This window comes from Nannobrachium achirus (assembly GCF_963921795.1).
Source record: "Nannobrachium achirus genome assembly, chromosome: 19".
Classification (NCBI taxonomy): domain Eukaryota; kingdom Metazoa; phylum Chordata; class Actinopteri; order Myctophiformes; family Myctophidae; genus Nannobrachium; species Nannobrachium achirus.
This window is the reverse complement of record NC_137826.1, coordinates 60,890,099-60,917,077: the sequence shown is the minus strand read 5'-3', so window position 1 is coordinate 60,917,077 and position 26,979 is coordinate 60,890,099. Positions and strand designations below refer to the sequence as shown.

The 26,979-nt window shown below is 42.2% G+C and overlaps 1 protein-coding gene across 1 annotated transcript; it reads right to left on the bottom strand.

The window, feature by feature from the left end:
- Positions 1-264: 264 nt before the first annotated feature.
- Positions 265-21,030, bottom strand: LOC308304970 (uncharacterized protein; the record flags this gene model as incomplete). Its single annotated transcript, XM_080749593.1, has 5 exons — positions 265-335; positions 15,105-15,953; positions 16,921-17,106; positions 18,095-18,350; positions 20,779-21,030. 5 exons carry the CDS (start codon positions 21,028-21,030, stop codon positions 265-267), a joined length of 1,614 nt encoding a protein of 537 aa, XP_080605719.1.
- Positions 21,031-26,979: the final 5,949 nt, after the last annotated feature.

Sequence of the window (26,979 nt, the reverse complement as noted above, 5' to 3'; positions counted from 1 at the left end):
TTAGCCTAGCAGCTAACCTGTCTGCCGGGCGATGGCTTTTCACCCCTACCCCCCCGGCCCCCGGTTCCAGTATCGCTCGGGGCATCGCTCCTGCTCTGTATGTCTCATGTACAGTTACAACCCCGACTCCTTTGTTGACTCGGATGTTTGTGACCGGTGCACTGTGCTTGCAGCGCTGGAAGCGAGGCTCTTTGAGTTGGAAGCTAGCATAGCTAGCGGTGCTTTTAGCCCGCAATATGCTAACGGGCGGCCGGGAACGGGGGGTCACTTTCGGTCACCGACGGCGGCCGGCCGTGGCTCCCAAAAACAACCCATGAACGGCTGGGTGGATGTTACTGGTGGAAAGCGTAAACGAAAACAAAAGCACGCGGGACACCAACCACCTCACGTTTCAAACAGATTTTCCCCACTCACTGATACACCCATTGAGCATGTCAGTGAGAACATATCTCCACCTCCGATCAATGACAAAGCCTCTAAGCAGGCTAAACCTGTCATTAAGAATACAACTCTGGTTATTGGTAGTTCTATAATGAGAAACGTGAAACTAGTGACACCAGGGACCATAGTTAAATGCATCCCCGGGGCCAGAGCGGGCGACATTGAATCAAACCTAAAAATAATTGCTAAAGGTAAAACATTTAAACGCTATGATAAGATTATAATCCACTGCGGTGGAAATGACACACGACGCAAAAGATCGGAGATCACTAAGATAAATGTTGAGTCAGTGTGCACATATGCAAAGACAATGTCGGACTCCGTAATTTTCTCTGGTCCCCTGCCAGATATGACTAATGATGAAATGTACAGTCGTATGGCTTCATTCAACCGCTGGTTGTCAGGTTGGTGCCCAGATAATAACGTGGGCTTTATTGATCAGTGGCAAACCTTCCAGGGGAAATCTGGTCTGATGGGGAGAGACGGCATACATCCAACTTGGGATGGTGCGCAGACTATCTCCAAAAACATGGATGACTTTATCAAGAATCTATGACCAACCAGAGTTGGGACCAGAAAGCAGAGTTGCAGTCTTACACACTTCTCTGTGCTTCCACCAGAGCAGCCACCTACCCAAATTAAAACAATTATAACTGTTCGACCAGTTAGGCGTAATATACCAGCTGGACAAGGATCTGTGCAAACAAACCTAGTACAGATCAAAACCAACGCAGTAATGCCAGTAAATATAAATATTAAGTGTGGGCTCCTGAACATTAGATCTTTAGGCAAAAAAGGTGTAACAGTAAATGAAATCATATCGGACAATCACCTTGATGTTTGCTGTCTTACGGAGACATGGCTGAGTGAGCTCGATTATGTCAGTCTCAATACAGCCACCCCGCCAAGTCACACTAATACACATATTCCTCGTGACACAGGACGGACAGGAGGTGGAGTTGCAGCCATTTTCAGCTCCAGTTTGGCTATTAGTCCAGGAGCCAAACCTACCTACAAGTCATTTGAAAGCCTAGTTCTTAATCTTTCACATCCAAGCTGGAAATCATCACAGCCACTATTATTTGTCACAGTGTACCGCCCACCTGGCGCCTACACTCTATTTCTATCTGAATTCTCAGAATTCCTGTCAAGTCTGGTCCTCGCCTCTAATAAGATTATTGTAAATGGGGATCTGAACGTACACATTGATGTAGAAACTGATAGCCTTGGTAAGGCATTCAGTTCATTAATCGACTCTATCGGTTTCTCCCAGTGTGTAGATAAACCTACACACATTGCCAACCACACCCTTGACCTTGTTTTGGTGTATGGCATTGAAATCGAACATCTCATGGTCTTCCCACATGATAAGGAACTCTCCGATCACTATTTGATCACTTTTGAGTTCACACTACTGGACTACCCACCATTGGACACACATGTCCTTGGTAGAAGTCTATCCGATAAAGCTATAAATAAATTCAAGGAAAAATTGCCATTAGCCATTAGTCCAATATGCTCCAACCAAGTTGAAGATATGTATACTTATAGTCCCTCTCAGACTGATCACCTTGTTGACAGTGTCACAAGCTCGCTTCTTACGACACTTGATTCTGTTGCTCCTCTTAAAAAGAAGGTAATAAAGCAACAGAGGTTAGCCCCTTGGTATAACAATGAAACCAGAAGCCTTAAGCGAGCCTCGCGCAAACTGGAAAAAATATGGCGTTCAGCCAAACGGGACGAATCCTGTATAGCATGGCAGAATAGCCTTAAGCTATATAGAAGGGCCCTTTGCAATGCCCGAACTGCCTACTATTCATCCCTAATAGAGGAAAATAAAAACAATCCCAAGTTCCTTTTTGACACCATAGCCGGGCTGACAAAAGGCCGTGACTCTGTGAAACAGCGTATTCCGCTAACTCTCAGTAGTAATGACTTCATGGGATTTTTTAATGATAAAATCAAGAAAATCAGAGATCAAATCGATGATCTACTGCTTTTGTCTCCTACTGGTCCACATGTGGCCTCGGGAGTTGCTTTGCAGCCTAGTGTGTACTTGGACAGTCTCTCCCAAATCGAGCTCTCTGAATTCACCTCGATTATCACTTCCTCCAAGTCAACGACCTGTCTCCTCGATCCAGTCCCCACTAGATTACTTAAGGAGGTCCTGACCCAGATCGGTCCTTCCTTACTCAATATGATAAATATCTCTCTTGTGACAGGCTATGTGCCACAGTCCTTTAAGGTAGCAGTAATCAAACCTCTTCTCAAAAAGCCTACTCTCGATCCATGTCTTTTAGCTAACTATAGACCTATATCGAATCTCCCGTTCCTCTCTAAGGTCCTTGAGAAGGCAGTTGCCAAGCAGTTGTGTGACTTTTTACAACACAACAATTTATTTGAGACTTTCCAGTCAGGTTTCAGAGCACACCATAGCACTGAGACAGCACTTGTGAAAGTAACAAATGATATCCTGATCGCGCTGGATAATGGACTCCTCTCCGTGTTAGTTTTGCTGGATCTTAGTGCCGCTTTTGACACTATCGACCACCATATTCTGTTACAACGACTAGAGCACCTGGTTGGTATTAGGGGTACCGCACTGGGATGGTTCGAGTCCTATCTGTCGGACAGATCTCAGTTTGTAAACGTTAATGATACATCCTCATTACGTGAAAAGGTCAGATACGGAGTCCCACAAGGCTCTGTGCTTGGACCAATACTATTCACCCTATATATGCTTCCTCTGGGTGAAATCATTAGAAAACATTCTATACACTTCCATTGCTATGCAGATGACACTCAATTATATCTGTCAATGAAGCCAGATGAAACGGATCAACTGGCTAATCTGCAAGCATGTCTCAAAGACATAAAGAGTTGGATGACCAGTAACTACCTACTCCTCAACTCTGACAAAACAGAAGTTATCGTCCTGGGCCCTAAGCACCTAAGGGACAAACTGGCAGATAGGAACTTTGCTCTGGATGGCATTACCGTGGCCTCTAAGGCCGCTGTGAAGAATCTGGGGGTTATGTTTGATCAAGATATGTCTTTTCATTCTCACATCAAGCAAACCTCAAAGATTGCCTTCTTCCATCTGCGTAACATTGCTAAAGTGAGGCGCATCCTGTCTCAAAGTGATGCAGAAAAACTAGTCCATGCATTTGTTACCTCTAGGCTGGACTACTGCAACTCAGTACTATCAGGCTGCCCAAGTAAGTCTCTGAACAGCCTACAGCTAGTCCAGAATGCTGCCGCTCGTGTATTGACAGGAGCCAGAAGAAGTGATCATATCACTCCTTCCCTGGCATCTCTACACTGGCTCCCGGTTAAATACAGAATTGAATTTAAAATTCTCCTCCTCACATACAAAGCATATCACGGTCTGGCACCGCAGTACCTCGAAGAGCTCATTGAGCCTCGCAGTACTGCTAGACCGGTGCGTCCACAATATGAAAACATGCTTGTCATTCCCAAAAAAATACCTAAGGCCAGAACAGGAGCCAGAGCTTTTAAGTATCAGGCACCTCAGTTGTGGAACCTCCTCCCAGTCTCTGTCCGTGTGGCAGACACACTTTGTGTTTTTAAGACTAGATTAAAAACGTTTCTCTATGATAAAGCCTATAATTAGGTTCGTTCGTTCGTTCGTTCGTGCGTTCGTTCGTCGCTTGTTCGTTCGCTGCTTCGTTCGTTCGTTCGTTGCTTTGTGTCGATCAATTCGGAGGACTCGCTCCTCCGCGGCTGGGGCGTCGCAGGCTCTCCGGAGCCTTCGTCCCCTTAAGTACAGACCGTTGCTTCGTTCGTTCGTTCGTCGCCTCGTTCGTTCGTTCGTTCGTTCGTTGCTTCGCTTGTTCGTTGCTTCGTTCGTTCGCTGCTTCGTTCGTTCGTTCGTTCGTTCGTTCGTTCGTTGCTTCGTTCGTTCGTTCATTCGTTTGTTCGTTCGTTCGTTGCTGACTAAATTACCTCCCTCAGGCTGTCCGGGTGCATGTTGGGACCAGTGGCCGGGCTGACAAAAGGCCGTGGCTCTGTGAGACAGCGTACAGTCACTCCTAATCCCAACCTACAAAGTCACTGGGTTGGGCTGAATAATGGGTCAGAGGGGAGGGGGAACCCTCCTCCCTCTCCTCCCCCTTTTGGTTGTGTGGGTTTGTGTCACATCATTGCAATTGTAACTAGCACTGTGCCTGCCATTATAAGGCCTGCCACTAATTCGAACTCCGGGGATCATCCCCGGAGTTTCTTTTCTGTCTCCCACTCCGCAGTTCCAGTTCCTGGAAACTCGACAACCTAAATACCTAAAACTCGACAACTCAGCTGCTGGGATTGCTACTAAAACCCGACTACTCAGCTGCAGACCAAGAGTGTGACCCCGGACCAGGCCTCCATGAAGCACACCTGTGGACCTGCCTGGATCTCTCTGTGTCTATCTCTTGTTCTCTCTTTGTTCCTTACTGTCCCCCCGACTCGGTCGAGGCAGCACGGCTGTTCACCCCAGAGTCAGGATCTGCCTGACGTTTCCTCCTCCTTAAGAGGGGGTTTTTCGTTACCATTGTAGCAAATTGCTTGCTCAGGGTGGGGGCCCCGGGCCTGTGAGGTATCCACTCGAGTTCTCTCGGGGGGGTACCTCACAGGTACAGGTTCTGCTCGGGTTCTCTCTCTCCTCCCCCCACCCCCCCTACCCTTACCTCCCCCTCCCCTCCCCTTCCCCTCCCCCTACACGCGCGTGCGCATGCAGCGCCTGTGTGTGTGTGTGTGCGTTCGTTCGTTCGTTCTTGTACATACGCATGCGGGACCTGTGTATGTGTGTGCGTGTGCCCCTTGTTGTCTTTCCCTTGTCTCTCCCTTGTTTCTCCCTCTCTCCTCTCTCTCTCTCATGGCTCTTTAGCCTTTGTAAAGTGTCTTGAGATAACTTGTTATGATTTGACACTTTAATAAAATTGAATTGAATTGAATTGAATTGAACACAAACGCAACCTCTCGTTACCGAAACTACAGCCAAGCGCTCCCAACCTCCTTGCCCATGTTGTTTATTTTGAGACGAATTAGACTGAAAATGAATGACTAATCAGTACAGGCTGTCAACTAATTATTAGTTGGAATACTCATGGCAAATATACCTCAGTTGACACAGTCGTTCAAATTACATTCTTTAGTTAAAGTTGTACTATGTAACTTTTTTTATAAAACAAATCTTAAAATTCTCCTAACTATTAAATCACAAAAGTTTTAGAAGATCCGCGCCGTGAATTTCAGCCTGTAAAGCCTTCTCTATATGTAAACTGAGATCCTTGCCGTGGACCGGATCTCGCGCCAAAATTGCGTCATCACACTACCGGCCAATCACAGCGAGGGTTATACAACTGCCGGCCAATCACAGCGCATCTTGAAGTGGGGTCGCTATGGCAGCCATATTTGTTGTCGCCCGTTTGTACCATCCCTTCTCTAGGTAATTTCGCCTACCAGGCAGGGTGAAGGAGTCCGTATCTCTGGAATTACTGAACGCACAGGAACAAGGGACCCCTTAAAAGATAGATCTCAGCGAGGTGGAGGCAGACGCGGGGGTCTGAAGGTACGAAAAACGGACGAAAGACGCGGACGCGACCGCGGTTTGCTATAGGGCTAATGACCACTAGTTGGGCAACTTACACAGTATGGCTTTAAGTAATCAAACATTCCTCTTATGTCAACTTTACACTAATTAGTCATTGTGATAATTTGTTTAGCTAAAAATCAACAACACATAAACTTCAACAAATATATGTTGACTTAAACAAACATACAATTAAACTGATCGGATAAAGGGGGGTTTTAAAAAGGTCTCTCCCTCCTTCCTCCTTGGAGACATATATTTCTTACAATGCCGCCGCTGAGTATGCAAAAAGCATGACTTATTTGCAAAACCGCCGTGCATTTTTTTTCTGTCGGTAATAGCCTATTGAATCTAACGTGGGAACAGAACAATCTTTGTAGTGTGTGTGTGTGTGTGTGTGTGTGTGTGTGTGTGTGTGCGAGTTGTGTGGGGAAAAATCACCCAAAACCCCAATGAAAATTGCCCGAAACCGCAATAAAAACCCTCAAAAACGCAATATTTCAATCATCCCCCCCACTATCTAAGACCCTGTGAGTGACCCACCTGAGTTTGGTCATTAAGGTCCACAGAATGAGAGACCTGCTTTGCCGGAAACATCGCAAAACAAAGTTAAGGCCATTTGTATATGCACTGTCCCATTGACTCCACTAGAAATATTAAAAATAAATAAAATTAAATTAAAATCTGCTTTAAGTAGCATGTGAGGGGTCAAACTAGGAGTTCTTCATGATTCTGAATCCATTGCAAGCATTTGTTTTGCATGAAAAAAACATTCCTTGGGTTAACTTTCGGCAGCCCAAAACTGTGAAAAGTGGAAATCATGAAAAATGCCTATAGTTTGACCCCTCACATGCTAATTAAAGCAGACTTTTTTTCTTTTTTTTAAATATTTCTAGTGGAGTCAATTTTCAATTCAATTTCAATTCAAAGGAGCTTTATTGGCATGAGAAAACATACGTTTACATTGCCAAAGCAAGTATCACAAATACAATAAAAACAATTGAAAATGGGGAACATAATACAGTTGGAGGGGGTACAGCATTGAGTAAACAGAGCTATGTCGCATTGTGACATTTTATATACAGGGTATAAATAACAGCATTATTTTCCTCAAAATGCATTTAAAGGTATCAGCTCTGTTTCATACTGTATGTGCAGTAGGTCTAGATGTTTCATACTGTATGTGCAGTAGGTCTAGATGTCAATCCATGGTTTGTAGTCCTTAGGGTGGTTGTGTTTCTAGCCTTCTTTTGTCAATGGGACAGTACAGTGAATATACAAATGGCCATAACTTGTTTTCGCAATGTTTCCGGCAGAGCAGGCCTCTCATTCTGTGGACCTTAATGACCAAACTAATAGATAAAACAGAAATAAAAAGTATGGCAGAAAATCACAGGTCCTCTCCCATTTTGGTGACTGGGTCCCCGGCTATTAGGTCTGGTTTGACCCTGTAGAAGGGGCTTAGGTCTGGTTTGGCCTGGTTTGGCCCTGTAGAAGGGGCTTAGGTCTGGTTTGGCCTGGTTTGGCCCTGTAGAAGGGCTTATTATTCCAGTGAAACAAGCGACCATCATGTGTCTCATATAACTTGATGATTGACCTGTATTGAATTGAGTTGATTAATTAATGACATAACTTAAAGATGTACAGCACTGTCATAATAAAGTATTTTTTTCCCCCAAAAACTGCAGATCACAAAATGAGAAAATGTGATTTTCTCAATTGAAAGTTGATTTCAATGAGTGTCCGATCCATCAGAACGCCTCTTTATTGTATCAATGCTTTGGTCAGAAATGAGAAGACAAAATGTCTTCAGTTATTAAAGCAGTGATTCTCATTATGTTAGGACTCCAGATTAATATGGTAAAAGGACCCCCAGATTAATATAAGATTTTGAATACTGTCAACCTACCATCATATTTAAACGGGTCCTCACCAATGCTACTGATAAAAAATGTGAACCAGCTAGGATGTGTAAATGACATCAAACTTACTCTATTGGGTCCCATTTTACAGACCTCCCAGGCCACTAAACTGAGCAGTTAGAGATCTTTGATCAGTGATGAATTCAACAGGTGTGGAGGAGCTGGAAGACTAGCTGGCTCTTCTTAAACAATAACAATAGAATAATGTCTCAGACCTATAGACCCATTTCCTGGTGCTCCCTGTAGAGGGCGCTGCTGTCCTTTCTGCGCTGTGAACAGCAGCCAGCGGTGGAGTAGAACAGTGGTTCTCAACCTGTGGGTCGGGACCCCCAGGGGGGTCCCCAAATTATTTCGGAGGGTCCCCAGATGATATTAACTTAATGTGAAATATTGTTTTCTCACTCAACAGTAAACAAACCAACATAACGTTTAAGTGTATAGAGGGTATCTGCACATTTATAAAGTGACAATTTAAGGACTTTTAATTTCATCTAAAATGGCAAATTAAACAGTGGCCAAATTGTCAAATATTAGAGGAAGAAATTGTGAAAATAGCAGATATACATGCTCTGTGAGCATGTAGATCTGCTATTTTGGTTATTTTGGGTTATTAAAATAATGATATGATTATTTTGGGGGTCGCAGCCTGAAAAGGTTGAGAACCACTGGAGTAGAAGTAACATTATTGAAAATGGGAAATACTCAAGTAAAGTACAAATACTAAAATTGTACCGCACTTCAGTAAATGTAGGCTACTAGTTACTTAGTTTCAAATGTTTTTATTCAAGCAAATTACATTAAGTCAGAGATAAATGCAACAATGCATGCTCTTTTTTTCCTCATTTTTTTCCACACAAAATCTAAAGTTATACATTTACAAAAAACACACAATGAACATAAATAAATAATACATATACATACAAACAATAGAAAACATACAAGTCATGATCCTAAGTAAGTAGTATCTCTGAAAGTCCCATCCCCTCCCCACCCGTCCCTACTCCACTGTCATCGACACCCGACCATCCAAGTATAGCCTGTGTTACTGATGCCAGGTATGCTATGAGAGGTGACCATACTTTATACTGATGCCAGGTATGCTATGAGAGGTGACCATACTTTATACTGATGCCAGGTATGCTATGAGAGGTGACCATACTTTATCTGTGTTACTGATGCCAGGTATGCTATGAGAGGTGACCATACTGTGTTACTGATGCCAGGTATGCTATGAGAGGTGACCATACTTTGTGTTACTGATGCCAGGTATGCTATGAGAGGTGACCATACTTTGTGTTACTGATGCCAGGTATGCTATGAGAGGTGACCATACTTTACTGATGCCAGGTATGCTATGAGAGGTGACCATACTTTACTGATGCCAGGTATGCTATGAGAGGTGACCATACTTTATCAAAATGTGAAAGTTTGTCCCCAAGAGTTTGATTGATTGATTGAAGACTTTATTAGACGTTTGCATAGGAAAAGGAACAAGGTCTACTAAAAGGAGATCCATGAAAAGACTAAGCTTATTTCCACAGGAAACCATTTAAGTATGTCATTGAATGACAGACAAATAGAACACAGTACTATGCAGTAGATATGTAAAGAAAAAGAAAAAAGAAAACAGTAAGTCTAAACAAACAGTATATACAAAGAAGGGGCAGGGGAGGGTAGGGTTGGGCTAGGTTCGTTTTTTTTACCAGTTGCGAACGGCTGCTGCCTGTAAGTGGTTTTTCAGGGCAATTTTAAAGGATGCTAGTGATCCACACTCCTTTATGACCTTCGGTAAGGCTTTCCACATTTTGGTGGTATAGCAGAAAAACGAGTTTGACCCTTTGTTGGTTTTGACTCTGGGTTGGAAGTGATCTGTGGCGTTGCCTCTGGTGTTGTAATTATGGACATTAATGTTTATAAAGTATTTTGACAGGTACTTGGTTATCATAGTGGTGTAGTGTATCTTGTACACCAGGCCCATTGCAAGTTGCTGTACTCTGTCATCTACTCTGAGCCACCCCACTCTTAACTGGTGAGTAGCGGTGAGGTGAGTCTGATAGGGAAGGTTAAGCAGGACCCTAATTAGTTTATTTTGGGCTGTTTGGAGTTTTGTTTTTAGGGCTTGTGGGGCGTCACGATACCATATGTGAACTCCGTAGTCAAATAGGGGCTGGATTATTGCACCAGCTATGGTCTTCAGTGTGTTGAAATTGACCATTGGGGCGATCCTCTGTAGGAAGCGAGTTCGTTGGTTGATTTTATTTATTACTTTAGAAGTCATCTTTTCGCTGGAAAGATTAGCTTCAAGGATACATCCTAAGTAAGAGATTTTGTTTTTTCGTGTTATGACCTTGTCACCCACTTTGATTGTGAAGTTATCGACTTTTTTGAGGTTATGATTTGATCCAAAGAGGATGGACTCAGTTTTTCCCAAGTGAATTGATAATTTGTTGTAGGGTTAGGGTTAGGGTTAGTATATCTAGTCCTTTCAAGATGTAACGTGTTCAGGGACGTGCTGGGCCCCTGATTCAGCCCGGGAAAAAGAGTTGGAGAGGCTCATTGTGCGCTATAGGGGGAGAGCGGGGTAAACTGAGACACCCCCTGTATCTTGGCGATGGAACACATTTGTGGTCATGTGACCATTATTTTCAAGCCCCTTGAATGTCCCACTTGCCATGAAGAGACCTGATAGTGCTGTAGAAAACATGCTTTTTTCACAAAAAATGTTTTTTGCATGTAAAAGTAAAGTTTCTTGCTGTCAACATAATCAGCTGTTGTGTCAAAGAAAATTGCTAGGGACAACATTTTATATCATACATGTTGATGAACTACGAACTTATAAATCCATGTGACAGATGCAAGCTGAAGATTACCCTGAATTGATAAAAGATATCCCCTTTCCCAAAATGTGGCTGGAAAGTTTGGTAAACCCTTATATCAATTTCTTTATAGGGTTTTTGGTTTTTTCTTTCTGCCCATTTGACACATGGGTGGAAATGACAGGACAAACCCTTTTAAAAGACTTTCTGCCATGTACATTTTTGTGTTAACCCTGTGCATTATTTAACCTCGTTAACCGGGTTTTTGTGTTTTTATGGTAGTTTTAAAGTGAAAAAAGTGAGTGGATCACTTTACCCCGTTGATTTCACTGGTCTGTCTCAGTTTACCCCGGTCCTGGGGTAAACTGAGACACAAGACCACTTTTTTTAAACAATCATATTTTCACTGCCTTTTGTCTTGAATACGTTCTGATAACTTCCATTGTTAGGAAACATCCCAAATTACTGGGAAATGTGTCATTTTTTACTGATATATCTTTTAGTTCGCCTATAGGGGAGAAAATTTAAAAAGTGTCTCAGTTTACCCCGAGAGAGAGAGATCTGCTACTCAAAGATTTGCCATTTCAGATCATGACAAGTGACAAGCCAGTGGGCCAATTACATGAGTTATATTTTGTCGTTGTCGGGTGGAAACCTTGTATGTCCAAAACCGTTTGTTTTGTATTTATCATTTTACAAATGATTGTAGATTGTAGATCTGCTGTTTTCACTACTTTTGTGCGACGGCCTTGTATGATGAAGCAGGGCTTTGCTTTCCGAAAACAATTACAAATTTTAAACTTGGAGATACAAGGTTTCTGCTCAGAAAATGGGTCTACTGCTTTTCTAGAGCAGTGTTTCTCAACCACTGTGCCTGGGGACCTTTGGTGTGCCCCTGAGAAGGGTCAAGTGTGCCCCTTGAAACTGCTTGAAAGCCAGTATTGTATTTATCATTTGGGGAAAAAAAAACAAAAAAAAGAGATTTAAACTAGTGAAAACAGCCGATCTACAAGCACACAACGCCTCGCGGTGCGAGGCGTTGTGTGCTTGTAGATCTGCTGTTTTCACTACTGTTGTGCGACAGCCTTGTACGATGAAGCAGGGCTTTACTTTGCGAAGAAACGTACACATTTGAAACTTGGAGATGTGAGGTTTCTTCCCGACAGTGACGATATTTACACCCCCGTATTATGTTGGTGTGACCATGGATTCTTGGGACATGAAAAGTGTGACCATGCAGAAAAAAGGTTGAGAAACACTGATCTAGGTAACCAAATATGCAACAAAATAAAATCTACTACTTGTATCAGGGCTTAAAAAAAAGCCCAGATTCAGTCCTTACCAGTGACACAACAAAAAAACAAGATGCTGCAGAAAGCTTTTATTTGAAACTTTAAGAAATCAAATTAAGGATTACGACATCCATTTCATATCTTACTGTACAATACATTAACCGTGCCTTTTTAAGTCATGAAAAAAATAACAAGCATTTGGAACTGCATCATGGTAATTCTATGCATTCACATGTGGAGACTACAAGTCATGATTAGAGGGGAAACATACACTATAAAGAAAATAAAAAAAATAATGGAAATACATTTCCACAAAGAAGATAATCAATATATATGAGACAGTCATAATAATAATACAACATGTTTCTTTGTCTGTCATGTGTCAACTCAGATGGTTTCATTGAAAACAGGATTTGTTCCCAAAGGGTTCCCCTGGCCCCGCAAGTGAGGAATAAACTCCCTGTCACACCTAGAACTACAGACTCACTCCCTAGCTTCCATTAGAAGTATCAGACTCACTCCCTAGCTTCCATTAGAAGTAACAGACTCACTCCCTAGCTTCCATTAGAAGTAACAGACTCACTCCCTAGCTTCCGTTAGAAGTAACAGACTCACTCCCTAGCTTCCGTTAGAACTACAGACTCACTCCCTAACTTCCGTTAGAACTACAGACTCACTCCCTAGCTTCCATTAGAACATTATCTTGCTTATTATAGTGATGTATTACCTGCTTATTGCGACCGTCAGGTCGCAGTTTAGTATCAAAACCTCCACCGGCCGTCCGTCCGTCCGTCCGTCCGTCCGTCACACGTCACACCTTTGCCCTGCTCATATCTCCGCATCAGTATGACATCACACTGCTGACATCAGTATGACATCACACCATATATGGAGGGATGTGTTGGTTATCTCCATATCTGGAGATTCAACCTTCAACGATTTTGACATCTTGTTACTAATCTGTCGGTAGATAATGCCGGTCTTATATAAGGGTCATTTGTGTACGGTGTGATGTCATACTGATGTCAGCAGTGTGATGTCATACTGATGTCAGCAGCTATGTCTCTATATATGGAGTTATATGTTGTTCGTGTCCAAATATGGGGCTTGTGAGGTCAGACTTAGTGAGATTCGTCGGTTATCTCCATATATGGAGGGATGTGTTGGTTATCTCCATATCTGGAGATTCAACCTTCAACGATTTTGACATCTTGTTACTAATCTGTCGGTAGATAATGCCGGTCTTATATAAGGGTAATTTGTGTACGGTGTGATGTCATACTGATGTCAGCAGTGTGATGTCATACTGATGTCAGCAGCTATGTCTCTATATATGGAGTTATATGTTGTTCGTGTCCAAATATGGGGCTTGTGAGGTCAGACTTAGTGAGATTCGTCGGTTATCTCCATATATGGAGGGATGTGTTGGTTATCTCCATATCTGGAGATTCAACCTTCAACGATTTTGACATCTTGTTACTAATCTGTCGGTAGATAATGCCGGTCTTATATAAGGGTCATTTGTGTACGGTGTGATGTCAAACTGATGTCAGCAGTGTGATGTCATACTGATGCGGAGATATGAGCAGGGCAAAGGTGTGACAAGGCCCTGCAGAAAATGCATAACACGCTGCTGCGCCACACTCAGCACCCCTAAAAACCAGTACTTGGGATTTGTTGATGTAAATGTTCACATAGATTGTAATAATTGGTAAAACAAACTTTTGGCCTATTTGTAAAACAAACTTTTGGCCTATTTGTGGAATCTCCCTAATCTCCCGATTAGGGAGTCTTACTGGTTGTAAATCGCTTTGGATTAAAAGTGTCTACTAAATGCCTAAACGGTAATTGTAAATACCTAACACTATGAATCCTCTTGTCTGAAGATATTCTGTGTGGGGTCTCATGTGTGTTTTTAAGTCACACATTTCACAGTAGCCTTTGCCACAAACTGTGCAGCTAAAGGGTTTCCCCTATGCATGAGTGGTCATGTGTCGTTTGAGATGGTGTCTATGGCTAAAAGCTTTGCCACATTCTGCACATTTAAATGGCTTCCCCTCAGGATGTGTCCTCATATGCTTTTTCAGCTCAAGCCTTTGACCAAAGCCTTCGCCACAAACTGAGCAATTAAAGGGTGTTTCCCCTGTATGATGCGTCCTCATGTGCATTTGCAGAGAATTGTAGAAGCTGTACTTTTTGCCACACACCGTACAAAGCAAGGGCTTTTCCCTCACATGGGGCTTTTCCCCTGTATGAGTTCTCATGTGTTTCTTTAGAGTACTTCTCGCACCGAAGGCTTTGATACAAACCGTACAACTAAAAGGCTTCTCTCCTGTGTGAGTCTTCATGTGCACGTTTACTTGACCTCTCTCAGCGAAGGCTTTGCCACAAATTGTACAACTGAAAGGCTTCTCCCCCGTATGCATCTTCATGTGTTTTTTTAGGTCGTTCCGTCGACTGCAGCCTTTACCACAAACCGTACAAGTGAAAGGTTTCTCCCCGGTATGAGTCATCTCGTGTCTTTTTAGATCGTTGTACGCAAAGCCTCGGAAACAGACTTTGCATTTATAGGGTTTCTCTCCTGTATGTGTCCTTAAGTGACTTTCTAGGTTACACTTCTGACGGAACTGTTTGCCACAGAACGTACAAATAAAGGGCATTTCTCCTGTGTGTGTCATCATGTGCATTTTTAAAGAGGTGCGAGCACTGAAGCCTCTCTCACAAACTGAACATGTATAGATGCAGTTTCCTCCCCCAGTATGGATCAACATGTGGCCTCTTAGAACAGACATATAGCCAAAGGTTTTGCCACAAACTGTACACAGAAAGGGTCTTTCCCCTGTATGAGTCCTTGAGTGATTGTCTAGCATGTATCTCTCACTGAAGGCTTTTCTACAGACTTTGCAACTAAAGGGCTTTTTCCCTGTGTGACTCTTAGCATGTCTAATCAGAACGCTCGGGTCGCCAAAGCTTTTGTCACAAACTGTACACCGGTAGGGTTTCTCTCCCGTATGTGACCTTGCGTGACACTCTAGCCCACTCTTTTGACGGTATCCTTTGCCACAAACTGTACAAGTAAAGGGCTTTACCCCTTCATGAGTGCTCATGTGTCTGTCTAGACGAGCCCGAAAACCAAAGGTTTCTCCACAAACTGAACAATTGAAGGGCTTTTCCCTTGTGTGGGTCAACATGTGTTTGTTTAGAATACCCCTCGCACCAAAGGCTTTGCCACAAAATGAACAACTAAAGGGCTTTTCCCCTGTATGGGTCAACATGTGTTCGTTTAGAGTATCCCTCACACCAAAGGCTTTGCCACAAAATGAACAACTAAAAGGCTTTTCCCTTTTTTTCGCATGAGTCCTCATGTGTTTTTTGAGGTCGTGCCCTCGACCGCAGCCTTTACCACAAACCGTACAAGTGAAAGGCTTCTCCCCGGTGTGAGTCATTGTGTGTCTTTTGAGATCACACGCGTGAGCAAAGCCTCTGGAACAAACCGTACATTTAAAGGGTTTTTCTCCTGTATGTGTCCTTAAGTGACTCTCTAGCTGCACCTTTCGACGGAATCCTTTGCCACAGACCGTACAAATAAAGGGTTTTCCCAGCGGACGGGGTTTCCCCCCACAGTCCTCTACGTCAGCTGAGGTGCTGGCTGCAGGCTCCTCGTCTCCACTCACCACTACTACTGTAATCGTTGTCCCGCCAGACTCCTCTGCTCTCTGAAGGAGCTCCTCCTGTTCCTCTTTGATCTGCAGAGGCTCTGGTTCCTCCTGGAGCAGCCTGGAGCTCCTCTCCTCTAGAGGAGGCTCTGGTTCCTCCTGGAGCAGACTGGAGCTCCTCTCCTGCTGATCTTCAGGAAACTCCTCTTCACACCCGGAGAGATGCAGGAAGTCTAGTGTAAAAGTACAATGAGAGAAAAACACATTAAACATGTTGAATTGTACAATGGACCCAGACAGACAATGTCTTCTAGATCCAGCTGTTATCATCTGAGGCTGCTGGCTCAAACCAAGTCTGTTCTTTCCTTAGTGCATCATTCATTCAGTCATTTATTTCCACACGTGTGGACTGTAATTAAACTGGCCCCCACCAGAGAGTATTTTACATTTCTGTGGTCTATGTTTTGTTTAACCGTTTCATTGTTTGTTTATTTTCATGTGATTCATCCATAATAGCCTGTTTCACATGTTTCCAAATGTATAAAAAGTCCTTTGAAAATATCCATGGCTGATGTGGTTAATGTATGCTTTCCAAAGTAACTAAAGTTTCAAATAATTGTAGTCCATCTGTGGGTCCCGGGACCCATTACGTTGAAAACCTAGCAACATCACTGCATTGGTGTGCGTATGAATGGGTGAATGTAATGAATGTGTGAATGTAATAAATGGGTGAATGTAATAAATGGGTGAATATAATGAATGGGTGAATATAATGAATGGGTGAATGTAATGAATGGGTGAATGGGTGTATGTAATGAATGGGTGAATGGGTGAATGTAATGAATGTAATGAACGTAATGAATGTGTGAATGTAATAAATGGGTGAATGTAATAAATGGGTGAATATAATGAATGGGTGAATATAATGAATGGGTGAATGTAATGAATGGGTGAATGGGTGAATGTAATGAATGTAATGAATGTGTGAATGTAATGAATGGGTAAATGTAATGAATGGGTGAATGTAATAAATCGGTGAATGTAATGTACAATGTGGTGTAAAGCTTTTGGATCAAAGCTAGATAAAGGGTAGATACCTGTCCTGTTCAACTTCACCATGGGTGAATGTAATGAATGGGTGAATGTAATGTACAATGTGATGTAAAGCTTTTGGATCAAAGCTAGATAAAGGGTAGATACCTGTTCTGTTCAACTTCACCACAGGTTGCATCCTGGCGTCAAACCGTCCGTCGTCCATCTCTGGCGGTTCCTCTGGTGATGTTGGACGTCTTTTGGAGGCCGTCTTCTTCTTCTGCCTTAAGGATGTGGTCTTCTTCCCTCTGGACGCTGTAGACCTTAAGGATGTCTTCTTCTGCTTGGACTTCTCTGTAGAAATAAGGAATATGACGATGTGAAGAATACATGTCACGGTTATTGAGGTGAAGATAGCTGCTAACGAAGGACTTTTTGTTTTATTTTATTTTTTTACAACAAGGGTTGATATTTTTTCATAGATTGTAATTAGGGAAGATAACATTTTAGTGTTCAAATGTTTTCATTTACAGCATTCTATGGTTTAACAATTATGATTTCAGCTGGTTGGGACATGCGTACAAGTGGCTAAATATGTCTTTATAGTCACAATAAACCCACTCCAGAGATGAACTGCAATCTTTCATGGGCAGATTTGACTTGTAGTGTTTCTGTAAATATTAATAAAGAAATCATTGGCTTATTGTGTCTAAAAAGACATATTTAGCCACTTGAAATCAAAGGGAGCGTGTCGCTGTTACTGCGTGTCATCTTTTCGACACCCAACTCTAACCCTTACCCTAAACCTAACCTCCGTGGGGTGAGTCGCTAACCCTCCCTACTCTAACCCTTACCCTGAACCTAACCTCCGTGGGGTGAGTCGCTAACCCTCCCGACGCTCCTTTGTCGAAATGATGGTCGTTGGAAAGAGCAAGATTTCAATCAAAATGGTGTGTAGTTGTACCAACCTGCAGTGGGTAGTTTGGTGTGTAGTTGTACCAACCTGCAGTGTGTAGTTTGGTGTGTAGTTGTACCAACCTGCAGTGTGTAGTTTGGTGTGTAGTTGTACCAACCTGCAGTGTGTAGTTTGGTGTGTAGTTGTACCAACCTGCAGTGTGTAGTTTGGTGTGTAGTTGTACCAACCTGCAGTGTGTAGTTGTACCAACCTGCAGTGTGTAGTTTGGTGTGTAGTTGTACCAACCTGCAGTGTGTAGTTTGGTGTGTAGTTGTACCAACCTGCAGTGTGTAGTTTGGTGTGTAGTTGTACCAACCTGCAGTGTGTAGTTTGGTGTGTAGTTGTACCAACCTGCAGTGTGTAGTTTTGGTGTGTAGTTGTACCAACCTGCAGTGTGTAGTTTGCTGTGTAGTTTCTCCATCTCTCTCTGGAAGAGGCTGCACATCCACTGAGCGGCCACACTGAGGCGCTCCAACACAAACACCTTGACGTTGTGTTGTTGTTGTAAAACACACAGTATCTCCACTATCTCCTCACCCACTGACGTCATGTGTTCATTAATAGAGATCCTAACAGCCTCCATCTCGCTTCTCTGTGGAGACATTGTTTCCACCGCCGCCCAGGTTGCTTTGTCCATGTTCCTCTGTATGCAAAAAAAGAAGAAGAAAAAAAAAAAAAAGGAGATGTGCACAAAGCAACGATTAGAGTTAGATTAGATTAATTAGATTAAGAATCTATTTGGAGAATCACGTAAGAATAAGAATGCTGTATAGAGGATATGCACGTGACATCATGATGATGTCACGGGACTCGGGAGTTAAGCGGGAACGCCTACTGAGTGGCAAAAAACTACTTTCTGGCCTTGACAGCCCAAACATCCACACAGAAAACTACTTTCTGGTCTTGACAGCCCAAACATCCACACAGAAAACTACTTTCTGGTCTTGACAGCCCAAACATCCACACAGAAAAGTCCTGTCTGATTTCATTATTAAACGATGTTTATTTACACAGTCTTGCACATAGAAGTACACTTGACTTGGTGAGGTTGGTGTATAGTAATCACCAGACGAAAGATATTGACACAAATAAGTCGACTTTTCGTCGCTTGCTGAGGCTCATCTTTACTGCTGCTCTCAATGAGTGCACACAGTTTATCCTTCCTGGATGATTATTCATGTAATGCTTGGTCTTCCTCCTCTGGCCCAGCTTACCGTTCATCACCACAAAAGCGTGGGGTGGCTCAAAGTATCTGACAGAGTACAGCATCTTGCAATGGGCCTGGTGTACAAGATACACTACACCACTAAGATACCCATGTACCTGACTAAATACTGGTGTACAAGATACACTACACCACTAAGATACTCATGTACCTGACTAAATACTGGTGTACAAGATACACTACACCACTAAGATACCCATGTACCTGACTAAATACTGGTGTACAAGATACACTACACCACTAAGATACCCATGTACCTGACTAAATACTGGTGTACAAGATACACTACACCACTAAGATACCCATGTACCTGACTAAATACTGGTGTACAAGATACACTACACCACTAAGATACCCATGTACCTGACTAAATACTGGTCTACAAGATACACTACACCACTAAGATACCCATGTACCTGACTAACTACTGGTGTACAAGATACACTACACCTCCTGATACTGGTCTACAAGATACACTACACCACTAAGATACCCATGTACCTGACTAAATACTGGTCTACAAGATACCTTACACCACTAAGATACCCATGTACCTGACTAAATACTGGTCTACAAGATACACTACACCACTAAGATACCCATGTACCTGACTAAATACTGGTGTACAAGATACACTACACCACTAAGATACCCATGTACCTGACTAAATACTGGTCTACAAGATACCTTACACCACTAAGATACCCATGTACCTGACTAAATACTGGTCTACAAGATACACTACACCACTAAGATACCCATGTACCTGACTAAATACTGGTCTACAAGATACACTACACCACTAAGATACCCATGTACCTGACTAAATACTGGTGTACAAGATACACTACACCACTAAGATACCCATGTACCTGACTAACTACTGGTGTACAAGATACACTACACCTCCTGATACTGGTCTACAAGATACACTACACCACTAAGATACCCATGTACCTGACTAAATACTGGTCTACAAGATACCTTACACCACTAACATACCCATGTACCTGACTAACTACTGGTACACTACACCACTAAGATACCCATGTACCTGACTAAATACTGGTGTACAAGATACACTACACCACTAAGATACCCATGTACCTGACTAAATACTGGTGTACAAGATACACAACACCACTAAGATACCCATGTACCTGACTAAATACTGGTCTACAAGATACACTACACCACTAAGATACCCATGTACCTGACTAAATACTGGTCTACAAGATACACTACACCTCCAAGATACCCATGTACCTGACTAACTACTTCCTAAAGGTCAAGGATGTCCACAATCACAACACCAGAGGCAGATCTATTTGTCTATTCGTCTGTCATTCAATGTTATATGAGATACTTTAATGGTTTCCTGTGGAAATAAGCGTAGTCTTTTCATGGATATCCTTTTAGTAGACCTTGTACCAGTGAACTGTACCATCATGAAACTGTACCTTTTCCTATGCACACTTCTAATAAAGTCTTCAATCAATCAATCAATCAATCAATCAATCCCCTAATCATGTTCAACTTAAATTTAACACTAAACAAGGCTCTAATTCTGCTATACCACCAACATGTGGAACGCCCTTCCGCAAGCCTTAAAGGAGAGCAAATCCCTAACCTCCTTCAAAATTGGTATGAAAAGAAAAGAGAGTATTGATTATTGATTATTATTGATTATTATTATTATGGATTGAATTTGCACTATTTTGCTTGCCTTGCTCCAATCAAAGTCACTGAATTGGTTTAAAGATGGGGAGTTAAGAGTTATCTCAACAAAATACAAGTTGTCTACATGGTAAGAAAGAGACACTGGTGTCTACAGGAAGAGACATACCTTGGTTTCAGTGTCAGGAGTCAAAGTATGATTGTGGTCCTGAGGTCCACGCGTGAAGAGATTGCCTCTTTGCTGCACCGTCGCAAAACATTTCTTGTCAGCTTTTCCTCGCCGAGAGCAGCGCCAGAACTTTCCAGAAGCTCCTGTGTGCTGGTAGTTGTAAGAGTATCCATCGCTGTCCACCAGCAGGGGGCCACCGCGTTGTGAGCCTCCTTCTATTACCTTGTAACGCACTTCAGTTGGCATCACCATGGCTGGACCTTCACAAATAGTTCACTTCAGTTGGCATCACCATGGCTGGACCTTCACAAATAGTTCACTTCAGTTGGCATCACCATGGCTGGACCTTCACAAATAGTTCAGGGCCTTAAGGGGAGAAAACGTTCATTTCGTTCAAATCAGTCTAAAAGCGCCACATTTTGCACAGATGTAGCCCAGGGCTGCTCTAATGATTTAGCTAGGGCGCCCGAGTCAGCGACCTTCGGGGTCACCACAGCGTCCAAATCAAGTTGGGCTCCCATCGACTTTCTATACAGGAGGATTGGTTGTTGCCTCGCGGTCATGCTACACTAGCAAGTTGATTTGGCGAAGTTGGATTTTTGGCGAAGTGACCAGTAAATTGTAACTAGAAAATACATTTTCTAAGTGTGCCTGCAGCTCGCTAAGTGTGTGCAACCTTGTGTAGCGGTTGGTGTTAGCATTAGCGTTAGATTTTTTTACATTAGCATTTTTTGCATTAGCTTTAACATTATCGTTTTTAGTATTAACCATTTTTGAATTTTTATTAACATTAGCTTTAGCATTTTTTGAATTTTAGCATTAGCATTTTAGCATTAGCATTATTTTAGCATTCACTAGCATTTGTTAAATATTAGCATTAGCATTTGTTATTATTTTTTTTTTTTAGTATTAGCATTTTTACCATTAGCATTTTTAGCTTTAGCATTAGTGGGAGTAGCGGTTAGCATAAGCGGGGTTAGGGGGCCGTGGGACCACCCACCAAGTTTGAGACCAGTAACGTGTTAGGAAGTGGAGTTATTGCCAAATAAAGCTTCGGCCAATCAGAAGAGGGGGCGGGACTAAGTTAAACCAATTAAGGTTAAGGACTCTTAATCAAGTCATATGACACCACCCACATGTCTGTACGACAAACGGTTCATGAGATATAGAGGCACTTCCTGTTTGGCGAAGGGCACTTCCTGTTACAGAGGGGGCGGGGCTTAATCCCGATTGGCCGGAAAAAGACCAAAGTTGTGTGTGCATTTTAAAGTTTAAATCACGTTGCTAAGTAGTAAGTTGTCAAATATGTGACTAGGTCTGGTACTTTGTTCCTTATGTCTGGTCATTTTTCTTTTTTGTACAGATTATCCAAGTACAGAATCTAAGCTTTCATATGATGTATCATTTGTTGGAATTGGAGCATATTTGAAGAAGTTATGGACATTTTAAACTTGTTGCACCATAAACCCCAAAGTGCTTAAAAAGCCATTTGAATGCCAGGAACATTTTTACACCTCTAGGTCGCCAGAAGTGGGTGTGACAATGGGAGGGACAATAGGTACTTACCTACACCCCTAAATCACTCCCCCAAGTCAAACCACACTCACAGTGGTAGCTGTCAACTTCAAATGTACTTTTATTTACTACAATTATTTAAAACTACTATTTAGTAGTAGACCTGTGGTAATATATTGTGCTATAGTGCTTGCAGCCATGTCAGAAATAGTGGCCAGTGGTCTTTTCTACCTCCTCCCCTCCTTATATGCTCATCCTGTCATTTTCTTCTTTTTGTAGTTTTTATTTTTCACTAAAATAGTGTGTTACAAAATTACCTACATTTTATAATGAAGTAAAAGTATCAATACTGCAATGTAGAATCACTCTGTTACAAGTAAAAGTCCAGAATTAAAAATGTACTTGAGTAAAAGTACAAAAGTATTGGTATCCAAATGTACTTAAAGTACCAAAAGTAAAAGTACAAAATGTTTGAAAATAGCAGATCTACAAGCTCACAACGCGTCGCACCGCAATGCGTTGTGAGCTTGTAGATCGGCTATTTTCAAATAGCCTTGGTATAACATAGGGCTAAAGTGGTTTATGTATGTTTTAAACTTTAGTTGCTTTGTAGATTTTGATTTTAATAGTCCAAAACATACATTAACCACAAAGGCACAAAGTTCTATGGGGCACCAGTTTTCGTCAGTCCACGTTGCTCTAAGGGAATGCACGTAACAACACCGTAACTCGAAATTGGTCGCCGGCTAACTGTGCTATACATGTAACATCATCAGAGTTTGTGTAACTTCAGTCAGAAGGATAATCTGACGGTTCTGACAGACTTAACCGCCCGCGTTGTGAGCTTGTAGAAGAGCAACAATAGAGCAACAATTCCAGTTGTGTATACGATGCCTGCGTTTGCCTGCAGCTAGCGCTAGCTAACGTTAGCGTTGGCCGTTAGCCACTGCTAACTGCGTGAAGCTACTCGCAGCTCGGCCACTAGTCTGTAGTATAACAAAGCCCCGCCGTTCTCGAACGCTTCTTGCCTTTTGTGAACATTATATCCAAAAAGTAAAGGTCCTATGCCGGTCTCTCATCTGTTTACTTCATAAGCGTGGAAGAAAATCGAATCAGCTTGTTGAAATAAAGTTTATATCGCTCATTTTGTCAGCCGGTCCTTTGTTTTTAGACATGCTACCTCCCCTGGTCACGTGGTATAGACACAACGAATAATAGAGGGGAAAATAATGCACCGGCTGACAAAATGAGCGATATAAACTCTTTATTTCAACACGCTGATTGGATTTTCTTCCACGCTTGAAAAGTAAACAGTTGAGAGGAGTGTATAGGACCTTTACTTTTTGGACAGAATGTTCACAAAAGGTAAGAAGCGTTCGTGAGCGGCGGGGCTTTATTTTTTACCACAGACGAGAGGCTGAGATGTGAGATACGCTGTATAGCGTTAGCGTTAGCGCCGGCTGTTCCATTACGAGAAGACATCATCGCTGCTGCGTCTTTCTTTGTGTGCCCGAGAGCGACTCAGAGAGTCAGATCACGACGTATAAATCAAAAAATAAATCCTTCCAGAATACTGTCTTCTGCAAACCAATAACATTAGCGAGATGAAGTTAGTCACTGAGAGAGTGTTTACACACTAGAACCAGATGCACCATGCTGTATGGGGCGGTGCTCAGAGCGTGAACACGAGTGAAACCTGAGGAACAATGGATTCGGTAGGCCAATCGAAACGCTATGCAAATCTAAAGAGCTGACTTTTCCGCCTCCAGAAACGGTCTGTAATCTCTCACAAAGTAAGGCAACTTTACTACACCAATGTTAACATTTGGCAACCTTAACAAAGATATCTTATGGAATGAAAACCCTCTAATATATTCAAACTGTGTTTATATCAAAAAAACGAAAAACAAAGACAAAACTAAATCACTCTTGTTTTCGTGTTTTCTGACTTTTAAAATTGCCGACATTTGGACGGTTCCTCCAGCCTCGGACACATATGTCAGTAATTTCTTTGTATATTTAGGTTAAGTGTCATATCTACCATGTGCAACTTCAAAGCCTAAAAGCCAAAAAGAAATGTAATTATCAACGACAAAAACACAATTAAATCGTTAATCGCCAATTATTTGAGTGACAATTAATCGTCATGTAAAATGTCATATCGTGACAGCCCTATCTGTGGCCTTAAAGGGCCTACACCATGCTTTTAAAACTATATTTTTTGTATAAATATATGCTCAAAATTGAGTCTTAGACAGGTTTTAACCCTCAACAAACACTCTGACCATTCTTTTTGTTTGTTCTAGCTCTACTATAATGAGGCTCTCCAGCTGCAATACCAAAACGGCCTCTGTTTGCTCAGGGGCGCATCTAGTGGGGTTTTTCCACCCCTCCCCCCTCCCCTCCTCTTCACTCCTCCCCGGACCCCACGTTGACAACAAATAATGTTAATATTGGGCCAATACAAAAATAGGATAATGTTGCAGCTCTGATTATAGCCTACTGTAGGCCTATGTTGTATGTTATAGGTCTACTGTCAAATGACACAGGACGACCGTTGCTAGACCAGACATTACAGAAAGTTAATCTACATTAGACAATCAACCCCACCTGCATTGTATTTATGTATAAAAAAAAATGTTTTGAAAAAAAAAGTGTTTGAGAAAAAAAAGAAAAGTTTTTTGAAAAAAAAAGGTTTTGAAAAAAAAAGTTTTTGAAAAAAATTTTTTTTTGAAAAAAAAGTTTTTTTGAAAAAAAGTTTTTTTGAAAAAAAAACTTTTTTGGAAAAAAAAAAGGTTTTGAAAAAAAAAGTTTTTTGAAAAAAAAAGTTTTTGAAAAAAAAAGTTTGAAAAAAAAAAAAAAAAATGGAATCCGTGTGACGTCACACGGATCAACTCTCAGAACAGCACTGTTCTGAGAACCCGTGGAAAGCTTTTCATCTCTGTCTTCCCAAAACCAGAGAAAGACACAATGGTCAGAAATAGGACTTTGTGAGGATAGAAGGTGCCAGTGGGACCCCAAAAAAAGGTTTTAAAATAGAAAAAGTGAAAATTCATGGTGTAGGTCCTTTAAGCTAGATGCAGAATAGACCAAAATCTAATCTTTGCTTCTGGGGGTCCCTGGAACAAAATATTTTGCGATGGGGGTCCGTAGCCAAATACATATCATTCTGGGGGTCCTTGACATGACAGTGTTTGAGAAACACTGATGGCAACATACGTTTTTTTTTTTTCAGAAAATTGTTAGGATTTAGAATACATTTTGTAGAATGTGCCTATCAGTGGTTACGGACCCCCAAAATGTGTTTTTGTCCACGGACCCCCATCTCAAAATGTTTTGTTCCACGGATGGACCCCTATTGCAAAATATTTTGTTCCAGGGACCCCCAGAAGCACAGATTTGATTTTGGTCTATTCTGCATCTAGCTTAAGGCCACAGACCCGTTGGGAAACCAGTTTGGGCTGTTTGTTTTAGGTCGACTTTTCCTGTATTCCACCGAATAAACAAACGACAACATGGCACACCAGTGCGTTGAGTGCGCTTTTCCGAACGCACACCAGATAAGATTCAATGGTTTGCTTTTTCAGTCGGAAAACATTCTTAAAAGCAGCAGTTGCTAACGTAACGTTGCTATTGATAGGTAATTTAATTCATAACATTGGCCTACCTGCTGTTAGTTTACACGTTGATGCGTGTGTAACAATAAAGCCCAAAGGACCAATAAAGCAGCAAATGGTGCATTTTGTTATCATTTCCTACGTCATTGTTCACAGCTGACAAGTGCGAGACACCGCCATGAAAATCAACCAATCAAAACACTGCACCGCCGCACCACACCACCAAACCCCATCTTCTGAGTAGGGTTGGTCAGTGCGTTATTCACACTGGTAGCCAGATAAGTCGCCCTCTTTCAAAGTCGCCCCCAAACTCGTTTCCCAATGGGTCTGTGGCCTTAAGCTAGATGCAGAATAGACTAAAATCAAATATTTGCTTCTGGGGTCCCTGGAACAAAATATTTTGTGATGGGGGTCCGTAGCCAAATACATATCATTCTGGGGGTTACACCCCGCCATACCGACGCCCTGCCACTCCGACCATTGACTTCTATGGGTCGAAATGGCGGGGTGCTCCCTCTTTTCTATGCACATCGCCTTTACGACCCTATAACGTCTCGGTTCAGAAATACCGCCATTTCGAATAAACCTGTCGGAATGGCAGGGTGTCCCCGTTTTGCTATAGACATCACCATTCCGACCCTAGGAAAGCCCTTCTATGCGCGGCCGCTGCTTCTATATAAGCGAACGATTCAACTGTGCGTAGAGCGGCAGTTCATAGTAGGGGTGGAAGAAGAAAAAAAAAAAGGAATGAGTTTATGTGCTCATAAATGCACATAGTTTTATGTGCATCTCCTCCCATCTCTCTCTCTTTCTTTCTTTCTCTCTCTCCCTCTCTTTCTCTCTCTCTCTCTCTCTTCCCCTCTCTTTCTCTTTCTCTCTCTCTCTCTCTCTCTTCCCCTCTCTTTCTCTTGCTCTCTCTCTCTCTTTCTCTCTCTCTCTCTCTCTCTCTCTCTCTCTCTCTCTCTCTCTCAACGCAATCTTATAACGGGCTAGTATTATTTCTGTACTTCAAGCTTGATGGTTTGATGGAGGGACAATTAAAACATTTATATACACTGAACCGAGGCGG